The 27,438-nt window shown below is 48.4% G+C and overlaps 1 protein-coding gene across 11 annotated transcripts in view; it reads left to right on the forward strand.

Moving 5' to 3' along the window:
- Positions 1 to 27,438, forward strand: part of PTP4A3 (protein tyrosine phosphatase 4A3) — a 169,937-nt gene that overhangs the window by 122,351 nt on the left and 20,148 nt on the right. For all 11 annotated transcript variants that reach the window (XM_084618690.1, XM_084618693.1, XM_084618696.1 and 8 more), the window contains 2 exons: positions 2,916 to 3,651; positions 16,106 to 16,198. In XM_084618690.1, the coding sequence (XP_084474816.1) occupies positions 3,547 to 3,651; positions 16,106 to 16,198 (198 nt within the window). In that variant the 5' untranslated portion in view covers positions 2,916 to 3,546. The remainder of the gene's footprint in view (positions 1 to 2,915; positions 3,652 to 16,105; positions 16,199 to 27,438) is intronic.

The raw sequence follows: 27,438 nt of genomic DNA on the forward strand, positions 1-27,438 counted from the left end.
GCTGTGGTGGATCAGACCGGAGGATGCAGAGCTTTCACCATGACCTGTGGCGTAAGCTTCAGGAGGCAATACACCCGTAATGGCCTTGGCCAGTTGTGCAGCCCTGTATCTGTGGGGAGGTGGCGGCAGCAGAGCCTAGATACCATGGTGGTGGGGCACGAAACGTGTCTTCAGAGGGAGTGGGGTAAACTCTTCTGCTGTCCTTCGCTGTGACCAAGGGACCCCTGAATCCCGAGACTGGATTTTTCCTGTGGCTGTCTGGGCCAGGAGGGAAGGGTGTGCTGTTAGCACATACTGGTTAACACATGCTAGCTAATATGTTTGAAGTGTCTGGTGTACTTAGCACAGGTTAGATAATGTGTGTGAACATCACACCTTTTGCATCCTTCTCTAGGCGAGGCTAATCACAGCATGCTGCAGGGGGCCCTGGACTGGTACCCAGGAGACCTAAATTTCATTCCCACCCCGACATATTGGGCCCTGGGACAACTCTTTCCACACCTTGGTGTGTTTGTCAGATAGTCCTTACCCTGCTTCGTAAAGTGCTTTGGGATCTATGAAAAGAACTAAACAGCACCTTCTTCTAAATGCCTTTTTAAAAGGACCCATGTGATACTGTCCTGGCATGCCCAAGCCTGTGTTTAAATCCTGCTCCAGTATTGACTCTGTAAAGAATGGACTGTTACGGGGTGGATCAGAAGTACGTGGCTCCTGGCATAGCATGTGGGGACAGAGATCTGCTAGAGCATGGAAGTGTTCAAATGTGGCGGGGGGATTTAATGGGGAACTAGCAGCGCAGATTAAATGTATAACCCTTGTTGCTGTCCCTTTAAATCCCAGGTGGGCAAACTACGGCCCGCAGGACCATCCTGTCTGGCCCCTGACTTCCCGGCCAGGGAGGCTAGTCCCCGGCCCTTCCCCCGCAGCCACGCTGCCAGCGCTCTGGCCCAAGGGGGCAGGGATTCCAGGGGGGCAGTCAGGGAGCAGGGGACAGTTGGATGGGCTGGAAGTTCGGGGTGGGGGGGACAGGGAGGGTTGGGAGTGGAGTCCCGGGTAGGGGGGCGGCGGCTGGGGTGGGGCGGTCAGGGGATAAGGAGCAGGGGGGTTGGATGGGTTGGGGGTTTTCTGAGGGGGGCAGTCAGGGGGGTGGAAAGTGGGAGGGGGGCCAGATAGGGGGAGGGGGCCTGGCTGTTCAGGGAGGCAAAGCCTTCCCTACCCAGCCCTCTGTACAATTTCGCAACCCCGATGTGGCCCTCTTTAAATCATACAAATGAGAAATTGTATTGGCCCAGGGCGGGGGACACATTTCCTAACAGCTGCCTTCCTGCGCGGCTGCTCCTGCAGGAGGAAGCTACACAGCAGCGCAGACTCTTACCTTCTCAGGGACTGTTCTGGTGAGCAAAGCTGCTGAAGAAATCCTGAGTCCGTGCTCTGATGGCTTCAAACCCCCAACCCTTCCTGAAGGCCCCAGTGCTGCCTCTGCCCTCCCAGCCCCGAGGATGCAGTAACTGTTTCTTGGGTGTAGCTAGTCGTTCTTGCACATTTGCAAGGCTCGTGAGATGGATCTACTCTGTCTTTCCCCCCGCAGAGCAGACAGCTGGGTTTCTCTGCAGCTGTCTCAGGTTTTTTAATAGTTAGAAACAGCTAGAAATGCCTTGCTGTAAGTTTCTCAGAGCTAAGCCGAGCAGTTTAACTTTCACCTGTGACCTGCTGACCACCCTTCACATCCTAGGCTAAGCTGATGAACGCAAGCCCCCTTTCCCGTGAGCTGCTCCGCCCCTCAGTGGACACTGTTAAAGGCAGTTGTAGTGTGTTGCCGCAATGAGCTGTCTGCCGGTCGTAGGGAAGCCCCAGGTGGCGTAGAGGCAGTTGCCCACCTGTGTGGGCCTGTGAACCCTGGAGAGAATGTCGCCTGCGTCTTCCCCAGAGCACGGTCAGGCTTCTAGCACGGTTCAAAGAGCTGAGCTCTGGCTTCCCAGATCCATGTGTTGGGCGCTGGGCGTGTCTCTCGGTATAGCAGCACTGGGCAGGAGCGGGAGAGCGTCTCCAGTGCCAGGCCTTGGACTCTGAGCCCCCGCCGTCAGGTTTCGGGAGGGGAAGCAGCCTTTGTCTGAAGGGACGGTGTCTTCATTGTCGAGCTGCTCCCTACGCTCAGGGGTCAAGTAGCAGGTGAATGTTTTCCAAGCAGATAATTACTTGGCTGAGTGCTGTGGATGCTCCATCGGTGCTTGTCCGTCCCGCAGGGTATCCCAACGAGCCGTGCTAAAGCTCAGCCACCCATGACCCGGGGCAGGCAGCTGGAGGCTCACACTGAGTTGTCGTACCCGCGGGGGAGCTGGCCAGCAAGATTTGAAAATGGGCCTTCCCAGAAGACGAGTCATTCACGAATTTCTCTGCGTGGCACAGTCGCGAGAGAGTGGGGTTTGCAGAGGCCGTACAGGGTGACTAGTGCCTATTGTGTGTTCCTCTCACACCTTTCACCTGACAAATACATGTCGCAGTCGCTCAGCCTCCAAGCACCGCCTGAGCTGGGCAGATGGCACGCCTATTGCTAACCAGAGGCAGAGACTAGACAGAGTGGTTTCCCCAAGGTTACCTGCTTCGCTAAGGGCAGACCTGGGAATAGAGCCCAGGCGTCCTGGCGACAAGCCCTCTGCCCGGCCACTTGCCTGCCTGGTTTCTGTTGAGAGCATTTGCTGTTAGGTGATCTGATCTCATTACGTCCACCTTAGCCGGCCCTTAGTGTGACAATTCCTGAAGTGTTTTGCTCAGGGCTAGGGTGGAAAAAGGGCTTTGGCTTCAGACGCAGCAGCTGCGTCCTCTACTAATTTTGGCACTTCGTGGCCTGGTGTAGCTTTCTCTTTACTTGATCCCAACCCCACATTGATTTCATCCTGTCTGTTTCTCCCTTCCAGGCTCTCTCTGCCGGTGACTGGCTGTGGATTTATGGAGGTGCCGGGGAGCAGCTTTGAGTATTGCCACGCACAACATTGTGCCCACTGAGGAAGGGTCTCTGCCGGCTCTCCTGCCCCTGGGTCCGTGCCCTCGGGTTTAACCATTCAAATCTCCCGTGCATGGCTCTCGCAGCCAAGGGACTTCTGCTGGCTGCTGCCACAGCCTGATCTGCTTCGGGCCCCCATCGCTGCTCCCAAGTACTCCACCTATCCAGATGGGGTAACGTGACGGAGCGCAACGGCACGCAAGGAGGTTCCCTGATGCAAAGGCCTTTCTAGAGAGGAGAGCAAGGAAACTGGACGGCGCAGAAGGCAGGGAGGGCGGCGGCTCTGGATTGCATGCCCAAAGGAAACTGACACTACAAAGGGAGATTATTATTTTTTATTATTATTATTTGGCTTCAAGCACATGGCTTTTTGTGTGTGTTGGGGGATCTAACACACTCCCAAGAGCTGGGAATATTTGCACAACATTTGTGTTGGGGGTTTTTTAAATTACTTCCTCTCCCCCCCCAAAACACCAGGTGTTTTTTGTTTTTTTTTTACCTCTCGTCCTTCTTTCTTTATTTCCCCCTGCCACCCTCACTTCACCATGGCCCGTATGAATCGGCCTGCACCTGTGGAGGTCTGCTACAAAAACATGCGGTTCCTGATTACCCACAACCCCACCAATGCCACGCTCAGCACCTTCATAGAGGTAAGGAGGAAATGCAGGAAAGGTGGGGGGTGGCTTAGGGAGTTGGTAGTAGGATATAAAGGTTTGAACTCTCAGGGACACCAGTTCAAATCTACCGCGTCTCTTGACTGGGACTCAGGAGATCTCGGTTCAGTTCCTGGCCCCGCAACAAACTATATAAGTGCCCCAGGGCAAGTCATTTAATCTCTCTGTCCCTTAACTCCCTATCTGTAAAATGGGGCCAGTAATACTGTCCCTTCTCCTCTCACCCTTGGTCTGCCTTATCTGCTAGGGTTGTAGTGTCTTTGGGGCAGGAACTCCCTATACTACAACTCAGATCTATGACTGAGATTTAAAATGAAAGGAAATTGGGCATCCAGCCCTCTAAGCAGCTTTACCAGCCTCACCCTATGTGTACGTGCAGCTCCCAGCACAAATGGTCCCTGGTCATTTGGGGCCTAGAGGTGGTGCTGTAATACAGGCCATAACACTCCTCCTTTGCAGGCGTGTCAGTCCAGAGCCTCTCGCCACCAGTACCTGGGGACTCATTTGGAGTGACGGAACAGTTCTGAGCGCAGGGCATCCTGTCACCCAGCTCCTTGTTCACACAGCACCCGTGCCGAGGAGGAAAATACCTTGTAATATCTGGATCTGAAAATGGATGCTGCTTTCCCAGTTGCGAGTACTCACCACTAGGCTGCTCAGCGTTCATAATACACAGCAATTTGGAGAGTCTCTGATCCTCCGAGGCCCATTTGCCAGACAAAGGCACTTAGCCATAGATCGGTACAGTGGGTTACCTTTGACCAGATTCATAGATTATAAAGCCAGAAGGGGTCAGTGTGGTCATCTGCTTGGACCACATGCATAACGCAGGCCATAGGACCTCCCTGCAATACTTACTGCATAAACTAGAGCTGATTCTTGAGAACAGGGGTGGGCAAACTACAGCCACATCCAGCCCTCCAGACTTTTTATTCCAGCCCTTGAGCTCCCATCGGGGAGAGGGGTCTGGGGCTTGCCCTGTTCTGGAGCTCCAGCCACGGAGTGGGGTCAGGGGCTTGCCCCACGCCGCACGGCTCCAGAAAGCAGCGGCCTGTCACCCCTCTGGCTCCTCTGCGTAGGGGCAGCCGGGGGCTCGGCACCCAGGAACCACGGCCAATGGGAGCTGCGGGGCGGTGCCTGCGGGCACAGCAGTGCACAGAGCTGCCTGCCTGCATCTCCACTTAGGAGCCGGAGAGGGGACATGCTACTGCTTCTGGGAGCTGCTTGAGGTAAGCACCGCCCGGGGCCTGTACCCCCAACACCCTGATCCTCCTCCTGCCCTCCAAATCCCTCAGTCCCAGCCTGGAGCACCCTCCTGCACCCACAACCCCTCAGTCCCAGCTCCACCCCAGAGACTGCACCCCCAGCCAGAGCCCTCATCCCCTCCTGCACCCAAATCCCCAATTTCGTGAGCGTTCATGGCCTGCCCTACAATTTCCATACCCAGATGTGGCCCTCGGGCCAAAAACTTTGCCCACCCCTGCTTTAGAAAGGCATTCAACCTTGATTTTAAAATTGCCAGTGATGGAGAATCGATCACCATCCCAAATCTAGTTCCAATAATTAATTGCCCTCATTGTTTAAAAAAAACAAAAGTGTGCCTTATTTCTAGTCTGACTTTATCTTCAGTTTCCAGCCACGGGATAGTGTTATTCCTTTGTCTGCTAGATTGAAGAGCTCTCTTATCAAATATATGTTCCCCATGTAGATACTTACAGACTCTGATTAAGTCACCCCTTATCCTTCTCTCCATTAAGGTAAATAGATTGAGGTCCTTGACTCTGTCCTATAAGACAGGTTTTCTGTCCTTTAATCGTTCTTGTGGCTCTTCTTTGAACCCTCTTCAATTTATCCACATCATTGTTGAGTTGTAGACACCAGAACTGGACACAGTATTCCCACAGCAGTCGCATCAGTACAGCTCCTTTTTATACATCCAAGGATCACATTAGAGAAAGCCTGTCTCAGTCTAGTGTACCCGGGCTCCCACTTTCAAGCTTCTCTTTGTATTCTCTGTGACTGCAGTTAGCTGACTACATTGTTCTATAAATATTTCTGTGGCTGTGTCTGCAGGAGGACAAGGGGGAGACGTTGGGAGGTAGTCGGTTACCTGACTGTAATCACCCTTGTCATGCCAAAATCTCAGAGTTGTGGCAGGGTATCCATGATGTTTATCATCTCCAGATCACTGTGAGCCACTCTGTTCATGCTTAGCCTCCTGGCCTCTCAGAAGAATTGAAGATACATCTCAACTGCCGTGTTCTCCCTTTGTTCACTGGTCTTGTACCTCACCTTCTATCGGAGGCAGAACTGAAACGTTCTGGAGCTCAAGCTGTATCGCTGTTTGAGTAAGAGTGCAAAACTGCTTCCTTATAGCACTTGATCACCCCGGCATTCAGAGTAAACTCTCATCTCTGTCCTCACGTGCACACCCTCCCTTCCCATCTGCCCCCACCAGTTGCGGAATTTTATAAATTACATTCTCACAGCCACAGCCCAGCAGCTCCTGTTCCTCATTAGGCTTAGCAGACTAAAGGCGACAGAGATGCTTTGGTGATGCTGCACAGATAACAATCTTCATGAGCTCACTGTCTGGGCTCTGGATCCCAATGGCAAAGCAAGTAATTGTAGGGTGGTAGAATTAGAAGCGATGTGTCTGGCATTATCTGCCGCTTCACACATGTGTGGGGAAAGAAGGGTGCGGCTTCGACCCCGTTCTTCCACCAAGGAGAGAGTTTTAGTTCTGTGGTCATCAAAATGGAAAAGGCTAAGTTCTCCTAAGGAGACCTGAGCCTGGTCTAGTTTACTTCGCTCACATGCACATGTTCTTTGGTTGGTTGAACACATGATATCCCCCCTTAAATGTATACAGCATTCCAGAAAATCCCATGGTATTTAAAATGCAAACTGACTTCATCTGCCATTCGAAACCAGCCCACCTGTGGAGCATTCATGTACAGCAGATGAAACATGTTGTCAGATCTAGCTTACTGTTCTTTCTTTGGCACCGTCCACGGAGCATTTTATTTACTGGTTCGATGTGAGTTAGTGTCAACTGTCCATGAACTCTCAATGTTAAGTCATTGCTAGCTGGGACACGGCACAAACAGAATCTTGAGAATTCAGCACAGCAGGAAGGGACATGTATGCAGGACTTTTCCCGTGCAGAGCTGACTTGAAGCTGGGGGTGTTGAACAACTGATTTGCAACAGGTTGGAAGTAAGGAGGCTAATCACAAGCCATGTTTGTGGCATAAAATAAAACCTTGTTAGATGCGCTCTTCTCACCATCATCTCAGGCTTCCTGGCACCATCCGGGTAAAGGCATGAGTTGGAGCTGGCTTGCTCAGCTGTAATGGCTTGCCGTTCAGTATGCCAAGCATTCTGAAATGGTCAGATATATTCTGAGGATGCTCTGCTGAGAAGATGGCTGGTGCGCCCTTCTGAGCCAAAGAAGAAACTGTCCAGGATAGAAAAAATAATCCCTTCAGAGCCTGAGAAGCAAAAATCTGCTGACACCAGAGACTTCCTTTTCACACGTGCAAAGGACCCACCAAAGCAGGTGTGAGCCGTACAGATTTTGAAGGGAGGCAGGTACGTATGCTGTGTGTGGGAGGGAGAAGGAAGGGGAACATTTTAGATATGGTGGGAGGAGGGAGAGCACCATAAACCTTTCCCTAGGGTTTGCTGTTTGCTCATAACTTTTTGAAGCATCTGGTATGAAAGTAGATTTGCCACATTCAGGCAAGAAGCAATTCAGATGATTTTCCATGAAGCGTAAGTTAGCTGATTTTGTCAGATCGAAGTTCAAGGCCAGTCCATGGTCCAGGTGATAAGCCATGCTGGAAGTGGACCAAGTCTTTGACTGCCTGTAGCATCCAACTAAATTGCTTGAGGGATGTAGCAACAAAACTCTCCGGTTGATCAAGAAGGTGACCTATGTAACTTGCAAAATCCTTACTGCATTGGTGAGTGAAACTGAAACAAGTGGTGGACCCGGAACCTAAAGATACTAATCTCTCACATCAGAAGTGGGGGTTTTTGCACAGCGTTGTAAAAGCAAATCTAAATTCTTTCTTTTGAAGACTTGCACCTGCATAAGTGAGAAGGGCACTGGTGGTTAGACACAGTTTATTTTAGGCATAGAGCAACAAACTGAAATGCAGTTGGACTTTGGGTTCAGTTGGATTGTGTGCAGTTTAGCCTCCACTTCATGCTGCATGCAGTCTGGCTCCCAACTTTCATAGCTTTGTAGAGTCTGAGGCCAAAAGGGACCATTGTGAACATCTAGTCTGATGTCCTGTATAGCACAGACCCTAGAACATCTCCAAAATAGTTCCTAGAGCAGGTCTTTTAGAAAAACATCCAACTTTGATGCAAAAATTATCAGTGAGGGAGAATCCACCATGACACTTGTTATTCCAGTGGCTAATTACCCTCACCCTTTTTAAAAAAACACAGTACGTCTTGTTTCCAGTCTGAATGTGTTTGGCTTCAACTTCCAGCCATTGGATCATGTTATCCCTTTGACTGCTAGATTGAAGAGCCCATTGTCAAATATTTGTTCCCCATGTAGACGCTTAGACTGTGATCAAGTCACTTTTCTTCTTTATTACTGTGTTAGGCATAGACTCTGATGCCTACAGTTGAGTATTAATAGCCTCTTTTACAATACTGAGCGCTCCTGTTATGCATGTGTTGCTTAAAGGGACAAAGTCAACTTTTAACGTCTGGTCCATTTGAAAAAGAGTTTAAAGTAACTTCAAATTTTACTCGCACACAGAGTCCCCCTACCAGATTTTGCGGTTTTACAATTACCTTTCTCTATTTTATTAAAAGGGGTTTCTCTCCTCTCTTGCTGTGTGAAAGACAAGCATCAAACAGCACAGGAAACAGACCAGCTGACTGGAAATACAAGGAAAGCAGTAAAACTAACCACACAAAATGCTGTCAGATGCACAAAAGGATAAAGAAATCATTATTTATAGTCCTCTTCAGCATTACTTGCACCAATAGTAGGTTAAAAAAATTAATTTCAAGCTGGCAGTGGTTTAAAAAGTGTATTCCACTAAAGTTCATAAGAATCAGTGGTTCCACATCTGGCTCCATGGGATTGTGTGTGTCACTAAAGTGTGTGAGCACGTACTGGCTAACTGCTTACTGCACTGAAATCTGATGCAGCTGTCATCGCTCCTGCACTGTGACTAGCTTTGTTTGTCAGGTTTATTTTTTTTAATGAGCTGCTCAGGATGTGCAATAAAACATGACAGGAGATGTCACCTGTGCTTGTTAGAAAACATAGCGATGGTGTGAAAATGTTCACAATAATCATAAGGAACCTGCAAAGCATTAATGGCTAAAGTCAGCCCTGACATAAACAGGAACAATACGTAGAATCATAGAATATCAGGGTTGGAAGGGACCTCAGGAGGTCATCTAGTCCAACCCCCTGCTCAAAGCAGGACCAATACCTTTGACTTTGGCACCCATCTGGGGAAGAAAATTGCTCAGTCCTCTGAGCACCTAACATTGGGGAATTACATGTTCACAGTGTGGTCACACACTTTTACGCTGCCACAGACATCCTCTGTAACCATGGGAAAGTCACTTAGTCACTCTGTTCCTCAGTTGTAAAATGGGAGATAGTAGCACTGCCCTACATCACAAGGACACTGTGAGGATAAATACTTCCACAGTTGTGAGATGCTCAGATCCTGGGCTGACGGAGACCATAGAAGCATAATAGTTAGTAAGCCGAACGCACTGAATAGTGCTTATTGGGTGGTCATTTTTGTGTTCTGAAATGCTAGTGAGGCTGATTTCCCCTGCCCCCAATGATACATCTGTCTATACCGAAATATCCCTGCATGTTTCTCAAGGGACGCAGCAGAAGCCCCAGTGCTTGAGCAACGAAAAACGTGGACTGGACAGAGCACTGGAGGAATATACTACAAGCAATAACTGCACTGGCAGAAGGCAAGATGGATCATCGAATCATAGAAATATAGGGCTGGAAGGGACCTCAAAGTCATCCAGTCCAGTCCCCTGCGCTGAGGCAGGACCAAATCAATCTAGACCATCACTGACAGGCATTTGTCCAGCCTGTTCTTAGAAACCTCCAGTGAAGGGAATTCTAGTCTCCCTTGGAAGCCTCTTCCAGAGCTGAACTACCCGTATACTTAGAAAGTTTTTCCTACTATCTAACCTAAATCTCCCTTGTTGCAGGTGAAGTCCATTATTTCTCGTGCTACCTTCAGTGAACATGAAGAGCAATTGGTCACCGTCCTCTTTGTAACAGCCCTTAATGTATTTGAAGACTGTTATTGGGGCCTCACTCTGTCGGCTTTTTGCTAGACTAGTCATGCCCGATTTTTGTAACCTTTTCTCATAGGTCGGGTTTCTAAACCTTTTATCGTTTTTGTTGTTATCCTCTGGACTCTCTCCAGTTTGTCCACATCTTTCCTCAAGTGTGGTGCCCAGAACTGGACGCAGCTCTCCAGCTGAGGCCACACTGGAACCAAGTACAACAGTTCAGTTACCTCCCGTGTCTGATATACATCACTCCAGTTAATACTATAGATGTTCTCTTCCATCTCTCCCTTCTACAATGTGTCTGGATCCCTTATCTTGTGCACCACAAGCGTTTTATTGGGGAAGGAGGAAACTTGCAGGGTTTTACACTTCACTATGTTATTGTTAACTGGGCTCTGCTTTACATCTCAGGTGCCCCACCCTGAGATTAGGGCCCCACTGTACAAACCTAGAGCAAGAGACATTCCTTGCTCCAGGGAGTCTGTCATCTAAATAGACAAGACAGAGAGTGCGAGAGGAAACAGGGACTTGCCTGATGTCACTCAGCAGGTCAGTGGCAGAGCCAAGAATAGATTCCGGGTCCAACTTCCTATCCAGGGCCCTGTTAATTGAACTAGTTGTCTCCTGTCTGCTGCAAACATTCCTGGGGGGAAACTGGTGAAGTGTTTGCAGTGCGCAGTCTTACCTGAATTCTTGGGGCCAAGGCGCGCGTGATGCAGGGCCAGACGGAAACACACTGTAGCTAAGGACAGATGAGAGAGCGCTCCCTTTATCTGTGCGTAGAGCTAAAACATTCTCTCTGGTGTCGCTCTGTTGAGCACTTGGGACCGTAGCCAATGTGCTCTTTTGAGCCGTTCGTTTTCCTGGAATTGGCTATGTTGTCCGTGGATGTTGATTGGTTTCGTGGGCAACAAGATGAGCTTTTGCAAACCTCCTTGGGTTCAGAATAAATGCCCCTGCTTGTGTTTACGACTCGAAGGAGCAGTGAAGGTGTCCAGTCTTTTTTGCTGTAGCTTAAAAATATCCCACTCTTGCCTACACCAGATTTTCTGTCTTCGTGCCCTGTGATTTAACATCTGTCTGCCTCTTAAACCTTGTTTACGTGAAGGTTTTTGTCCAAGCCTCTCTAGGCAGCACCCAGGCCCTTTGACCACAATGTCATGTAGCTGTGCTCTGAGCAGGGTTAGATGCCAGTAACTATTATTGATTTGCGTTACGGCAGTGCCTAAAGATCCCCAGTAAGATAAAGGCCCCATTGTGCTAGGGGCTGTATAAACACTGAGTGAAGGACACACTCTGCCCAGAAGAACTGAAATGGGCACAGAGCAGTGACGTGACTTGCCCAGGGTCATGAGACAGGTCAGTAGCAGAGCTGGAAATAGAACCCAGGCTTCGTGAATCCCAGTCCACTGCTCTAACCACTGAACTACACTGCTACTCATTACAGTCACCCCAAGTATGCCAAAGCCCCAGTCTGCTACATCAGTGCTAGACTAATTGTTGGCAGATCTGACAAACGTTTCTAATGCCGACACGCACCTTTGTGTGGGAAAACGTAGCTTGTAGTGAAGTCGTGGGAAGGTCTCGGATTGCAAAGTCCCTGCTGGAGCGATGTCCAGAAAGGTGTCCAAAGACTGAAGATTTCCTGGACAGAGGTCAGGATGTGCTTCTACGGACACAACATTCTGAAGATTCAGAGCAGGCTGCACTGCGGGGACAGGAGGACGGTGAAGAAATTTGGCAGCATGTGACCTCCAGAAGAAGAAAGGGGAGCGTCCATGTACCAGCAGCGCAGTACAGGTGAGCAACCGTTTTCATGTTCTCTCCACAGGTACTAATGCGGAGAGGGGACTAGATGATGCATCTGAGGGAAGGGAACAGAAGGAGACGCTGCCGATTGGAAGGCATGAGATGCACTGTCCTAGGGATGGGGGTTCCACGGCCACCGCTCCCCAAAGAAGGAGACGGGTGGTGGTGGTCGGGGACTCTCTCCTCAGGGGGACTGAGTCATCTATCTGCCGCCCCGACTGGGAAAACTGAGAAGTCTGCTGCTTGCCAGGAGCTAGGATTCACGATGTGACGGAGAGACTGCCGAGACTCATCAAGCCCTCGGATCGCTACCCCTTCCTGCTTCTCCACGTGGGCACCAATGATACTGCCAAGAATGACCTTGAGCGGATCACTGCAGACTATGTGGCTCTGGGGAAAAGGATAAAGGAGTTTGAGGCGCAAGTGGTGTTCTCGTCCATCCTCCCCGTGGAAGGAAAAGGCCTGGGTAAAGACTGTCGAATCGTGGAAGTCAACGAATGGCTACTCAGGTGGTGTCAGAGAGAAGGCTTTGGGTTCTTTTACCATGGGATGGTGCTCCAAGAAGGAGGAGTGCTAGGCAGAGACTGGCTCTGCCTAACGAAGAGAGGGAAGAGCATCTTCACAAGCAAGCTGGCTAACCTAGTGAGGAGGGCTTTAAACTAGGTTCACCGGAGGAAAGGAGACCAAAGCCCTGAGGTAAGTGGGGATGTGAAATACTGGGAGGAAGCACGAGCAGGAGAGCGCGAGAGGGGAGGGCTCCTGCCTCATACTGAGAAAGAGGGACGATCAGCGAGTTATCTCAAGTGCCTATACACAAATGCAAGAAGTCTGGGAAACAAGCAGGGAGAACTGGAAGTCCTGGCAAAGTCAAGGAATTATGATGTGATTGGAATAACAGAGACATGGTGGGATAACTCACATGACTGGAGCACTGTCACGGATGGATATAAACTGTTCAGGCAGGGCAGAAAAGGTGCGGGAGTTGCATTGTATGTAAGAGAGCAGTATGACTGCTCAGAGCTCTGGTATGAAACTGCAGAAAACCTGAGTGTCTCTGGATTAAGTTTAGAAGTGTGAGCAACAAAGGTGATGTTGTGGTGGGAGTCTGCTATAGACCACCAGACCAGGGCGATGAGGTGGACGACGCTTTCTTCCGGCAACTAACGGAAGTTACTAGATCACAGGCCCTGGTTTTCCTGGGAGACTTCAGTCACCCTGATATCTGCTGGGAGAGCAATACAGAGGTGCACAGACAATCCAGGAAGTTTTTGGAAAGTGTAGGGGACAATTTCCTGGTGCAAGTGCTGGAGGAACCAACTAGAGGCAGAGCTCTTCTTGACCTGCTGCTCACAAACCGGGAAGAATTAGTAGGGGAAGCAAAAGTGGATGGGAACCTGGGAGGCAGTGACCATGAGATGGTCGAGTTCCTCAGGATCCTGACACAAGGAAGAAAGGAAAGCAGCAGAATACGGACCCTGGACTTCAGAAAAGCAGACTTTGACTCTCTCAGGGAACTGATGGGCAGGATGCCCTGGGAGAATAACATGAGGGGGAAAGGAGTCCAGGAGAGCTGGCTGTATTTTAAAGAATCCTTATTGAAGTTACAGGGACAAACCATCCCGATGTGTAGAAAGAATAGTAAATATGGCAGGCGACCCGCTTGTCTTTTAATAGTGAAATCCTTGCTGATCTTAAACACAAAAAAGAAGCTTACAAGAAGTGGAAGATTGGACAAATGACCAGGGAAGAGTATAAAAATATTGCTCGGGCATGCAGAAGTGAAATCAGAAGGCCAAATCACACTTGGAGTTGCAGCTAGCAAGAGATATTAAGAGTAACAAGAAGGGTTTCTTGAGGAATGTTAGCAACAAGAAGAAAGCCAAGGAAAGCGTGGGCCCCTTACTGAATGAGGAGGTAAGCTGGTGACAGAGGATGTGGAAAAAGCTCAATGCTTTTTTTGCCTCTGTCTTCACTAAGAAGATCAGCTCCCAGACCACTGCCCTGGGCAACACAGCATGGGGAGGAAGTGACCAGCCCTCTGTGGAGAAAGAAGTGGTTCGGGACTGTTTAGAAAAGCTGGAAGAGCACAAGTCCATGGGGCCGGATGCACTGATCCGAGAGTGCTAAAGGAGTTGCCGGATGTGATTGCAGAGCCATTGGCCATTATCTTTGAAAACTCATGGCGATCAGGGGAGGTCCCGGACGACTGGAAAAAGGCTAACGTAGTGCCCATCTTTAAAAAAGGGAAGAAGGAGGATCCAGGGAACTACAGGCCAGTCAGCCTCAGTCCCTGGAAAAATCATGGAGCAGGTCCTCAAGGAATCAATTCTGAAGCACTTAGAGGAGAGGAAAGTGATCAGGAACAGTCAGCATGGATTCACCAAGGGCAAGTCATACCTGACTAATCTAATTGCCTTCTATGAAGAGATAGCTGGCTCTGTGGATGAGGGGAAAGCAGTGGACATGTTATTCCTTGACTTTAGCAAAGCTTTTGACAGTCTCCCAGAGTATTCTTGCCAGCAAGTTAAAGTAGTATGGGCTGGATGAATGGACTATAAGGTGGATAGCAAGCTGGCTAGATTGTCGGGCTCAACGGGTAGTAATCAATGGCTCCATGTCTAGCTGGCAGCTGGTATCAAGCGGAGTGCCCCGATGTTCGGTCTTAGGGTCGGTTTTGTTCAATATCTTCATTAATGATCTGGAGGATGGCGTGGATTACACCCTCAGCAAGCTTGCAGATGACACTAAACTGGGAGGAGTGGTAGATACGCTGGAGGGTAGGGATAGGATACAGAGGGCCCTAGACAAATTAGAGGATTGGGCCAAAAGAAATCTGATGAGGTTCAACAAGGAAAAGTGCAGAGTCCTGCACTTAGAACAGAAGAATCCCGTGCACTACTACAGGCTGGGGACCAAATGGCTCAGCAGCAGTTCTACAGAAAAGGACCTGGGGATTACAGTGGATGAGAAGCTGGATATGAGTCTAGGATGATTTAGTTGGGGATTGGTCCTGCTTTGAGCAGGGGGTTGGACTAGATGACCTCCTGAGGTCCCTTCCAACCCTGATACTCTATGATTCTCTGAAAGATATTTTCCTGCGTAGGGAAAAGGAGGCTTCTCCATCCCAGTACGCAGCCCCTTCATAGCTCTTCCGCCTTATTGTACAAATACAAATTAATCTTCACAACACCTGTGCCAGACATGTGGCACAATCTCCATTTCATAGCAGGGGAGGGTGGATCCTGGCTGGAACAGCCAGTCATGCTGGAGAATGCTAACAGCGTGGTATGAGGAAGAAGCTCTATCGGGCGAGAGTTAAGGATTAGACTCTAGAACGCATGCTGGTTTGGTTTTGTTTGTCACCCTTTCGAATCTCTTCCACGCTAGCTTGAAATCACTTGAATCTGTGTTCTTTGTTAATAAACTTAAGTTTTACCACAGACCAGCTCAGTGCTGGGTATTAAAGGGCCGTGTCTAACCCCAGCTGAGCTATCAAGCTGTTGTATGGACTGGCTCTTTGGAGGCATTGAAGTTGGTGTTACCTCTGACAGCGTTCAGCAAGAGGGACCGGATACTTCAGGGGAGACAGTTTTGGGGAGACTCCAAATTGGAAGGGCTTTTGGGGTCACCCTGCAAAGGAGTAACTGGAGGATGAAAGTGCAGGGGGAGACCTTTATGCTGTGGACATGGTGCTGGTGTCAGGGCTTCGCCAAAGCTGCACAGCGTATGGGCACCTGAGGTTACCGGGCAGGTATTAACAGACCACCTTACTTGTCTGGGTGGACCCCCAAAGCATCACACCGGTGCTGCCTTGCCCAAGGTCCCAGTGAGTTGGTTTCTGCCAGAATTGTTGGGGCGTTTTGGTTTGTGGGCTTGTGTTCCGACCACATACAGGCTATGCCATAACGGGTGAATTGTGTGTGTTGGAGGATTTTGTTTTCAGGGCTAACACTGGAAAGGAGTCAGGGGGAGCCATGTTGGAGGGGCTGGTGGGAGGATGAAGGGGATCATGAATGTAAATGTGGAGAAAGCAGAGGGTAAAAACTTCTTGCAGCCCTAAACCGCTCCCTGAGCACCTCACCATACCCATCCTGGTCCTGACTCAGCCAGGCGCTTACACGTGTGCCCAGCTCGCTCAGCATGTGATTTGTGCTTGCACATGTTTCAGTGCCGGGCTGAGTCTACATCTGGAAGGAGAGCCACGCAAATAGCACGGGTGAGAAGAGAGGCCACATGCCTGTCTGCTCTCTGGTAGGATTGCTATAGAGAAGATGTGTCTGTAAGTAAAGAGTCTCCCCTTCTCTTTCCAGGATCTGAAGAAGTACGGCGCGACGACAGTTGTGCGGGTCTGCGAAGTGACCTACGACAAGACTCCCCTGGAGAAGGATGGCATCACAGTAATGGTATGTAGCCTCTTCAGGGCTTTTGATCCTGACCAGAGTGACCCCTTTCTAGTAGCCCCTTTCAGTCTCTCTCCCAGAGTTCAGGGAGGAGCAACCAGCTGCTGCAGGAGGCTTTTGAATCTGGGCACAGCCAGCCCTCTGGAAGCCAGCCTGTTACAGTGCAGGGGAGGTGGGCTAGATCAGTTCTCCTTACTTCTCTGGAGTACACCCTCTCTCCTCGCGTGCGACCTCCACTTTACTAGACAGTGCCCACATCCTCCCTTTCCGACATGTGCCCGCAACAAACCACAGCAGAGCCAAGGCCATGCCAAACCCTGCTGGGGTTCAGAGCAGCCCAGCTTCCATTTGGGGCCGAAGGAGGCAGGCCACACCCAGGCATTGGGCCTAGACTGCTAGTCACAGCTTGAAGTAATAGTGCTGACATATGTACCCTGTGCTGGGAATGATTGGATCAGATCCCTTCGCTGGGAGCCCCTTCTCTACCCAAGACATTGATGCCCAAGCTTAGGCAGTACCTGTTGGTCCCCATCTCTCCCATATCTTTCAGTTTTGTAAATATTTGCTTTGTTGCCATCACAGACCCTTCCAATAACTTCTCAGCTAGCAGCTGCCTTTGGAGTTCATGCTTCCGTTCGGCAGCTATTACAGCTTCCTTGAAGTGGTAAAGTGATAGGAGGGTTCAGTTGCTTTGTGACTAAAGGCTATAAAGATGCTGATCGCTTTAAAGGGGAAAGGAATAAACCAGGGGTAACCAATTATTTTTTTGTTAAGGTCCAAATTTCTTGGTCAAGATATAGTCAAGGTCCAGACTCCAGAGAAAATAATACAAAAATGACAACAATCATGATGATAATAAGTAAATAAAAAGATCCTGGTCAGCTCAAACACATCTGGCGGTCCAGATTTGGCTCACGGTCCATCTATTGACTATCCCTGGAATAAACCCAGTGTCTCATCATCAGCTGCTGCCTTGTATCTCTTAGTGTGCGCGTGTGTCTCTGGGAGAACATACCACTGTAGTAGATACGTCATTATCACTTCTGAGAGAAGGATGCAGTGAGCACAGGACTGGAAGCCAGGAACTCTGGAGCCGAAATCTCTACCCTGTTATGGTAGTATAGATCCAAAATGTGTACGCACGCACATCCCTGCAAGAGTAAAAATAATGCAGGCGGAAGTCCAGCAGCAGAGTGGGGGCTGTCCAATTGATTGCACTAATGCAGCATGTATGGTCACCTGCCTTCGGCACAGGTGGCATATGTGTGCATTCAGTGCAAGCAGCTCCTGGCCCTCAGAGAGGGAGCACTGGCTCTTGAGACCAAAGTGGTTGAACTGGAGGAAGTAAGGGAGACAGGGAGGTACACTGAGGAGACTTTCCAAGAGGTCCTATCCTCAGTCTGACAGCCTCTGTGCTGTTGAGGAGGATGGAAGTCTCGAGGAAGAACATGAAGCTGGAGTGGAGGGAAATGAGCCCATAGTTGGGATTCTCCTTCCAGATGATGTCATGATATCCCCTTGCACTGCGGATACCTCTCTGAGAGGAGGGGTATTAAATACCTGGTATCAAATGAGGATGGTGGTATAATAGGCATCACAGAAACTTGGTGGAACAAGGATAATCAATGGTACACCGTAATACCAGTGTACAAAATACATAGAAATGACAAGGTAGGTTGTGCTGGAGGGAGGGGAAGCACTATATGTGAAAGAAAGCACAGAGTCAAATACAATAAAAGTCTTAAATGAATCAAACAGTACCATAGAGTCTCTACGGATAGAAATTCAATGCTTGAATAATAAGAGTATAGCAGTAGGATACACTAACGACCACTTCACCGGGATGGTGACTAATTGTGAAATACTAAGGGAAATTAGAGGAGCTGCAAAAACAGAAAACTCCGTAATAATGGGTGATTTCAACTATCCCATATTGACTGGATACATGTCACTTCAAGACGGGATGCAGAGAAAATTTCGAGACACCATTAATGACTGCATCTTGAGGCTGGTAGTCCTAAAACCCACAAGCAGAGAGGCAATTCTTGATTTAGTCCTAAGTGGCTAACGGAACCTGGCCCAGAGGTGGTTATAGCTGAACCGCTCAGTAAAAGCGACCATAATGTTATTAAATTTAACATCCTTGTGTGGGGGAAAATAGCAAAGAAACCTACCACAGTAGCACTTAACTTCAAAAAGGGGAACCACACAAAAATGAACAGTCTAGTTTAACAGAAATTAAAAGGAACAGTCCCAAGAGTGAAATGCCTGCAAGCTGCATAGCAGCTTCTGAAAAACACAATAATAGAGGCTCAAACTCCATGTATACTCCAAATTAGGAAAGAAAAAAAAAAAAAAAACAGTAAGAGGACCAAAAAATGCCACCATAGCTAAACAACATTGCCAGAAGCTCAGAATGGGCGACAGGGGATGGATCACTTGATGATTACCTGTTCTGTTCATTCCCTCTGAAGCACCTGGCATTGGCCGCTGTTGGAAGACAGCGTACTGGGCTAGATGGACCATTGATATGACCCAGTATGGCCGGTCTTATGTTTTTAACATAGCAAAAGAGGCAGCTGGAGACAAAAAGACATCTTTTAAAAATTGGAAGCCATATCCTACTGAGGAAAATATAAAGGCGCATAGACTCTGGCCAGTCAAATGGAAAGTTATACTTAGGCAGGCCAAAAAAGAATTTGAAGAGTAACTAGCAAAAGACACAAAACTAACAGCAAATTTTTTAAAGCACATCAGAAGGCAGAAACCTGCCAATCAATCAGCGGGGCCACTGGACAATCGAAGTGCTAAAGGAGCACTCAAGGAACACAAGACCACTGCAGAGAAGCTCAGTGAATTCTTTGCATCTGTCTTTGTTGCAGAGGATGTGAGGTTGAGTCTCATACCTGAGCCGTTCTTTTTAGGTGACAAATCTGAGGAACTGTCCCAGATTGAGATGTCAATAGAGGTGGGATTGGAACAAATTGATAAATAAGTCACCAGGACCAGATGGTATTTCCCCAAGAGTTCTAAAGGAACTCAAATATGAAATTGCAGAACCACTAACTGTGGTACGTAACGTATCACTTGAAACAGACTTTGTACCAGATGATTGGTGGATAGCAAATGTAATGCAGATTTTTTTAAAAGGGACCAATTACAGGCTGGGAAGCCTAACTTCATTACCAGGCAAGTTGGTTGAAACTATAGTAAAGAACAGAATTATCATATATAGATGAACACGATATGTTGGGGAAAGTCAACATGGCTTTTGTAAAGGGAAATCACGTCTAACTAATCCTATTAGAATTCATTGAGGGAGTCAGCAAATATGTGGACAAGGTGGTCCAGTGGATACACTGTACTTGGAACTTCTGAAAACCTTTGACAAAATCCCTCACCAAAGGATCTTAAGCAAATTAAGTCCTCGTTGGATAAGAGAGAAGGTCCTCTCATGGATCAGTAATGGATTAAAAGATAGGAAATAATGGGTAGGAGTAAACGGTCCATTTTCAGAATGGAGCGTGATAAATAGCGGGGTCCCCCAAGGATCTATATTGGGACCAGTGATCTTCAACATATTCATAAATGATCTGGAAAAAGGGGTAATCAGTGAAGTGGCAAAGTTTGCAGATGATACAAAACTACTCAAGATAGTTAAGTCCAAAGCAGACAGTGAAGAGTTACAAAGGGATCTCACAACACTAGGTGACTGGACAACAAACAGTCAAAAAAGCTAACAGGATTTTAGGAACCATTAGGAAAGGGATAGATAATAAAAGACAGAAAATATCAGAACAAGGAGCAACGATCTCAAGTTGCAGTGGGGGAGGTCTAGGTTGGATATTAGAAAAAACTATTTCACTAGAAGGGTGGTGAAGCACTGGAATGGGTTACCTAGGGAGGTGGTGCAATCTCTATCCTTGGAGGTTTTTAAGGCCCAGCCTGACAAAGGCCTGGCTGGGATGATTTAGTTGGGGTTGGTCCTGCTTTGAGCAGGGGATTGAACGAGATGACCTCCTGAGGTCTCTTCCAACCCTAATATTCTATGATTCTGTGATCATCATGCCACTATTTAAATCCATGGTAAACCCACACTTTGAATACTGTGTGCTGTTTTGGTCGACCCATCTCAAAAAAGATATAATTGGAACTGAAAAAAAAAATTACAGAGAAGGGCAACAAAAATTATTAGGAGTATGGTACAGCTTCCATATGAGAGATTAAAAAAGACTGGCACTGTTCAGCTTAAAAAAGAGACAGCTAATCGGGGGGCATATCATAGAAGTCTATAAAACCATGAATGGTGAAGAAGTGTTTATCCTTTCACGTAACATGAGAATCAAGGGTAAACTAATGAAATTAATGAGAATCAGGTTTAAAACAAGCATAAGGAAGTACTTCTTCACATAAAGCACAATTAACCTGTGGGACTCATTGCCAGGAGATGTTGTGCAGGCCAAAAGCATAACTAGGTTCAAAAGACAATTAGTTAAATTCATGGAGGATAGATCCATCAATTAATATTACTCAAGATGGTCAGGGACGCAATCCCATGCTCTGGGTGTCCCTAAACCTCTGAGTGTCAGAAGCTGGCACTGGACGATGGGGGATGGATCACTCGTTAAATTGCCGTGTTCTCTTCATTCCTTCTGAAGCATCTGGCCACTGTCAGAAGACAGGATACTGGGCTAGATGGACCACTGGTCTGACCCAGTATGGATGTTCTTATGGAGTAATCTTCTAGACTCTGATGATGTTAGTCCATTTTCACACAGGTTTGTTTGTGCAGAATTGGCCCTCTGAGTTCTAACCCAGACTCTTGATGCTTTCTGTGGCTTCAGGCAAGACACTTCGCCTCTGTGTGTGTTCCCATCTGTAAGGCAGGATACTTATCTACTTCCCAGGGATGGGTGTTCTGAGGATTAATTAGTTAAGTGTTGGTAAAGCTTTTTGAAGTTGAAAAGTGCTACATTGGTGCTAATTATGCCAGGCTCCAGTCAGACAAGCCCCTCTTAGTACTCAGTGCTTGTCTAAACACACAGATGTGCCTGTTTAGCAGTGCAAGTTCTGTGTGTCGACCCGGCCTTAGTCATAGCAACACAGGAGACAGGAGGGACCAAAGTTCTCCTCTGCCGGAGGGTCCTATCATCAGTTGAACAACACTGATGCAGTAGAACCTGACTCTAGGATCCTCTCGCAGTGCATCAGAGGGAAATGAGGAGTAAAGCTCCCTGCCAGTACCTGAAGGGGGGAAGAGAGCTCAGATTGCCTGACCCCAGCTTGCTTGAATGCTTAACTCTTTGCATGCATGAGTGTAGTGCTCTGGTTAGGTTTCTAACCTCATGTATACTTTGGAATGCACATTGAAAACTAGACTGGCCCAAATGTATGTGAGGTGTAGTAGGGACCAATCCTGCCCTGACAGGGAGACTGCCCAAGTCTTTACCAGCTCTAGGTTACAGGATTTTATACACTTCGCATGCCAGTAAATGCACATTCCTATGTAATAGTTGAATCCCTGTATGGATGCTGCTATGAATCTCCAGAGTCCACTTTCCTTGAGACCACGAAATGTACAATTCTAAAATCTGTAACGGAGGACAAGTTAGTGCAGGCCTTTTCTCTCGGCTGTCTAATGCTAGGTGCGAAGGGAAGGAAACGGAAGCTCTGGAAGCCTTCAGGGGCTGATTGTGCACTTTTACATCTGTAAAGTCCCTGGCTTTAACGCTCGGAGAGGGGGACTTGTGCAGACAGGCTGCAGAGATGGCACATGCAAGTGTTGGGAGGCGCAGCCAGAGCTGTGTTTTCACATGCCAACCTGGATTTCCCTGTGAGCTCTAACTTGCTTCGCATCAACCTCAGCTCCTCTTTTTCAGTGTCAAATAACCACCTTGAGATCCTGACGCCTGTTGCATCTTTCTAAAGCTTTCTAAAGCTCCCTCTCTCCCTGGAACCTGCTAGAAGGAGTGAATGTGAATGTGCTAGCCGGAAGTGGAGAGAAACCTTTAACCTCCCTGTTTCCAGCCGCACGGACGCGAGGTGCGATTCTTGAGCAGCTGAGCACTGCTGCTTTGTATCCAGACCTCACCAGGCACTGATCAGAGACAGCTTTAAGGATCAGCAAGCTTCCCCTTTAAAAGACATCCTTGAGGATGTGTGCATTCTTTATGCGCAAAGGGAGCAAGGTAACAGTGAGGACAGTTTATTTAGGCTTTGTGTGTTTAGTTCTTTTTTTAGGGCATCATGGAGCCATTTAAAGCCGGCCCAGCTTTTAATTTAGCTGTAATGTCCCGGTTGTGTGGCTTTGGCAGCTGTCTGAGCTGTTGGAATGGCAGCTGAGCCTTTCTCACCCAATAAAGCTAAAATTCCATCTCCTTAGTCAGAGCATTGTAAGGAGAGCTTCCAAACCAGCATGAGAAGAAAGAGGTGTTTTTAACAAGAGGGCAATTCCAGAAAAAGCAAAGCCCTGAATTTTTCTTGGAAATAAATCTAACTGCTCTTAATTACAGGGGAAAGAAAAACCCTCTCAAAGGGGAGGCTTCAGGACCTATTGACTTTCTGGGGTTTGTGTCAGTTGCAGCATTCGAAGGCTGCCATATGAAATAATGACTTATTTATTCCTTTTCCCCTCCAGATATGGACTTGAAATGCAAAGTTTGCATGCCCTTCTTAATTCCCAAACGTTGTGGGTGTTCAGAGCTGGGATTTTGGGAAACAGCCTTGTTATGCAAGGTGCCGGGAGCTTGGATCAATCCCATCTGTGGTTCTTATTACAAGCCTGTTTCTCTAGTTGAGGTCATTATGGTTCAAGCTATTCGGTTTGGTACCTGCTTAGATCCAGGGCCTTCAAGGCAGGCCCAATGCCCACAGACAATGTGCGAGGATTCCCAAAGGTATTGAGAGTTGGCCACGCTCAGTCCTGGTAGTTTTGGAATCCAGCTGGAAACTCTGGCAAGTAGGTTTGGTTAAAGGAGCTGAGCACCCACTACTTCAATTGGTTTCATTTGGCCTTAGCGATCAGCAGCCACTCTGAGAATCCAAGCCACAGTCTCACGTTGAGCACTCAGAAACTGAGTATCCCGTTTTAGAGGCCACTTCTTAAAATGTGGACGTTCACCTCTGTACTGTGAACTGATGATATGCCTCGCAGATCTGGCCTCTCCTGTAGCTCATCATTGGTAACGCCCAATGTCCTACTGAAATAAACACAATTCAGACTGCAGATTGCTGCCGGGGATCCCCATACTCAAAATTGGGAAAGGGAAGAAGGCAGAATCAAGTTGAGTGGGGATGGTATTAATATGACCCCCACGGGGAGCCATAAAGCATCCAGGGTTTTAAAGGTTCCATTCCTCAGGGCATGACACAAGCGAAGCTGCTTATGTTACCCACTAGTATTATCTCATCCAGAGGGTATGAAAATTATGCTTTATTTTTTTGCTCTCTCAGCAGTGGCATGATGCAGCTAGAGAGTACTCAAGACAGTCAGTCAGCAAAAAAACAGGCATAGATCTTCTAACTGCCTAGGCTGTGTCTTTAATCATAAATAATTGCAGATGAGGTCAGGCATGAGAGTAACATGCCAGAGTTCTAACAGGTCTCTTTGCCAGGTAATCTATTAAATTCTCTGTCTCGGTAGTGTGCTTGAGACAATAAGAGCCATAGGACGTCCTCTCTCTCCAGAACAAACGGTAGCTCTCACTGAGTTATGTACGCACATTGGGTGCAGAGAGAGTGTGTGTGTGTGTTTTCTCTAAGCTGTGTGGCCGCCCAACATCTATCAAGTGCTGTGCACTTCAGGTGCCTCTCCCCACCACTGCCGCGCTGCTCCTGCCCTCTGCCTTGGAGCCCCTGGCCAGCTGCTCCTGGGAGCCTCCCGCTTGCTGTGCAGAGTGGGGAGGGGGGGTGCTGATATCAGGGTGTCCCCCTCCCCCCTGTACTCCATCTCCACGGTGCAGGGATCATGACAGGGCTCAGGGCAGAGAGGAGCTTACTGGCGGCTGCCGCTGTGTCTGAACAAGCAGGCTTCAGACTGTAGAGAGCCGATCTACTTAAAGGGGCAGCACGTCTCTCTCTCTTACGCACGCGTGCACACATATGCACTCTGTGTCTCTGTCTTTCACACTCACCTCCCAACACATACTTGTGGTGGTGGTGTTGTTACTTCTTGGTACTTCCTGCAATGCACATATATTCTCTGTAATTTTATTCTTTCAGAGTGCTGTTACTTGAGTTGTTTGACTGGTCTATGCATTTCATAATTTTTATTTCTCCTACCCTTAAATTTAATTCTTGGAGTGGTGAATTCTAAAATTCCTAACCTGTCCTGGCTGGAGTAATCATTCCTATGGTAACTTTTAAAAAATATATATGATATCTAGGGTTTTTGTTTCTACTGGTGGTGCATATCCCGCACATACCTTGATATGGTGCACATAACAAAATTCATTCCACACGTGGATGGAAAAAGTTAGAGGGAATGTTGTTCCCCACCTGTGACACTGACATTCAAGAGCCGTATTAGCAGCTAGCGTGAAGGCTGCTCGCCTGGCTTACATAAAACAAAGCAGATGGCAAGGAGCCCTTATTGATAGCACACAGATGTGACTGGAGAGATGACAGGTCCTGGCGTGTCCTACTCCATCTTCATCCACGGTGACTGGAGCGTCTCATGCCAGGACTCCTGATCCTCACAGGTTGCACTTGCATGTCTGAGGCGATCGCGGCTGCATGAGAACTCTGTGGGTGACCCGTTGGCAGGCCTGTGGAGACCAGGACAGGGGTAGTGTGTGTCTCAGGACTACCGTGTGTTGTCCGGAGGCGATAAGCAGTGAGCTGTATGACTCGGAGCTTGGAAGCTGCCACTCAGTCCACTTCTAAACCAGAATTGAGGGCTGGCCAATGAGGGCAAAAGAGGGATTTGGAAGTAAAACCAGGAGGAGCTGGGGGAGACTGAGAAAGGGGTATGTTTGGGTGTCATTTATCTCTATCTAGCTAGCTTGTTTGCCCAAATCGTGAATTAGAAAAGGCAGATCTGTACCCTGGGCTTCCTTGGGTCCCGTTGGTATAACAGACAAAGTTCACAACAGCAGCAGCATTTTTAATTGTGCGTTTTACACATTAAGCTATGTAACATAGGCCAGCTGAATGCAGGTGCCCCTGCTCTGCTTGGGGAGCATTCCTACAATGGAGCTGGGAGCAGAACCAGCTGGTTAGGATGTCACCATCAGCGGCCCATAAAAAGGCAGAATAAATAGCAAGGGGGCTGGAGTGGGAGGTCCCAAACCCTTTTGGTTTCAGTTCCCCCACCAGGCTTAAAGCTTCCCGCAGCTTTCCCTTTTAAACACTGGAGCAGTTATCACAGAGCGGACAGCTCTCCCAGCCTGCCTGGCTTAGGGAAAGAGGCAGCTGCCCACTTTCATTGGGGCTGGCAGTGATCTTTTCCCCCATCCAACTGTGTTAAGTGAGGATGTTGTACAGCATTCGGTCCCTGTTCCCCACCGTATACGCTCCAGCTCAGTCCATTTCTGCTTCATTTTTGGCGAGAGAGCCTGCCTAGTACTGGTCTGCACCACAGAGAGTTTCCACTGGGTGTGGAAGGCAGAGCTGACCTATACAATGCAGAGGACAACCTTGAATGTAACTTGCCTCATATATATTTTAGGGTGCATAAACTGCATGCTTCTGAGTTATAGGCACACAATGACCCTGGGGAACCCATGTCCGGGTTCTGCTACTGCAGTGCTCTCCCAGTGCCTGCGGCTGGGGGTGCTCAAGGGATGGGGCGTGTTGAGTGCACACGCATATACCACAGTGCACACAGCCCTTGTGCGCACACACGGTTAAGTGAACCTCTTCTCTTTTGAGCACCTCCATATGCAGTCACTGTTTGGAGCAGTATGCAAATGTTAACGTCCCTGGATATGGGTGTCCGGTTGTGGCTTGGCTGAGGGTTTCATTGATACTGGCCATTCAAATGGAGATGGAATGCCCCATCTTTGAATCTGTAGAGCCTGAGGGCGTCCCATGGTCTTAGCAGTCTCAGAAAACTGATGAAAGCGATGCGACTGCAGTAAGCACAAATGGGCTTGATCTGCAGGGTGCTTTGGTTCTGGGTCAGATTCGGATGCGGTGATCACCAGGCCCTGCAATCAGGGTATTGCGCCGGTCAGACCCGGGCCCTGCGCTGCACAATGCAAACCTGTTAGTGTGCTGAGATCACTGGGTGCGTCTCTGAAGGAGCAGAAATCTTTGTTCTGCAAGCTCGCCCGCATGTGACGCTCTGCACGACATGCAAGCAGGAGTTTAAGAGGCTTTTGATTCTCTTTTGGAGGAGAGACGTGGCCGGGAACGTTGGGAACCTTTCCCCAGCGAGATAGAGGGTGCCAGTACATCCCAGGCCTTTCGGGGCCCCCTGTGAGCTCCGTACATACCGTTCTAATCACATCATGCTCATTCCCAGGGAGTCAGGGACGTTCGGAGTTATACATGTGCTGTACAGATCAAAGACATGTACAGAATTTCTGCAAGAGGTAAGTGCTTTTCAGTCCACTATTCCCAATTTTCTAAAGCCTAATGAGTATGATTGACACTTACTAGTTCTAACCCCAGATCACTCTAGGCTTAACAGCCTTACGTTATGCACCGTGGTCACTATCCATCCCTGAACTTCAGCTTCCTCGGCATGGTGAGGAGGCAAAGTGCTTTCAAAGCGCACAGCAACCCTCCACAAAAGATGGGATGACTCAGGCAGCAGGATTCCCTAATGCACAGAGCACCGATTCTCCAGCTATGGCCAGTGGGTAGTTGAAATTGCATCATTGATTTAGACAAACCAAAAAAAAGCCTCAAGGGTTTTTTATCATCTTATATCAGTGATGACTTCAGTACAAGGCGTTAATGCCCACATACATTCTTTCTGCGCTGCACCATATGTCGTTTGCATTTGCAATGTTGCGTTGGCACAGAGTAATGTTTCTGTACTCTGCTCCTCGGGGTGGGTGCTCTTCATACATTACAGCCCATAGTGTGCCATAACGCCAGAAGTAGATATATTACATTGTCTTTGTATTACACTCGTGCCTAGAGGTGCCACCCAAGATCAAGGCCCCATTGTGCGAGATGCATCCCCTTCCCCAGAGAGCTGTCAGTCTCAGTAGACAAGGGCTGGAGGGGAAAGAGGTGAAGTGACTTGCCCAGGGTCATGCAGCAGGTCACTGGCAGAGCTTGAAATAGGCTCC

The sequence above is a fragment of the Lepidochelys olivacea genome (assembly GCF_965140295.1).
Source record: "Lepidochelys olivacea isolate rLepOli2 genome assembly, chromosome: 2".
NCBI lineage: Eukaryota > Metazoa > Chordata > Testudines > Cheloniidae > Lepidochelys > Lepidochelys olivacea.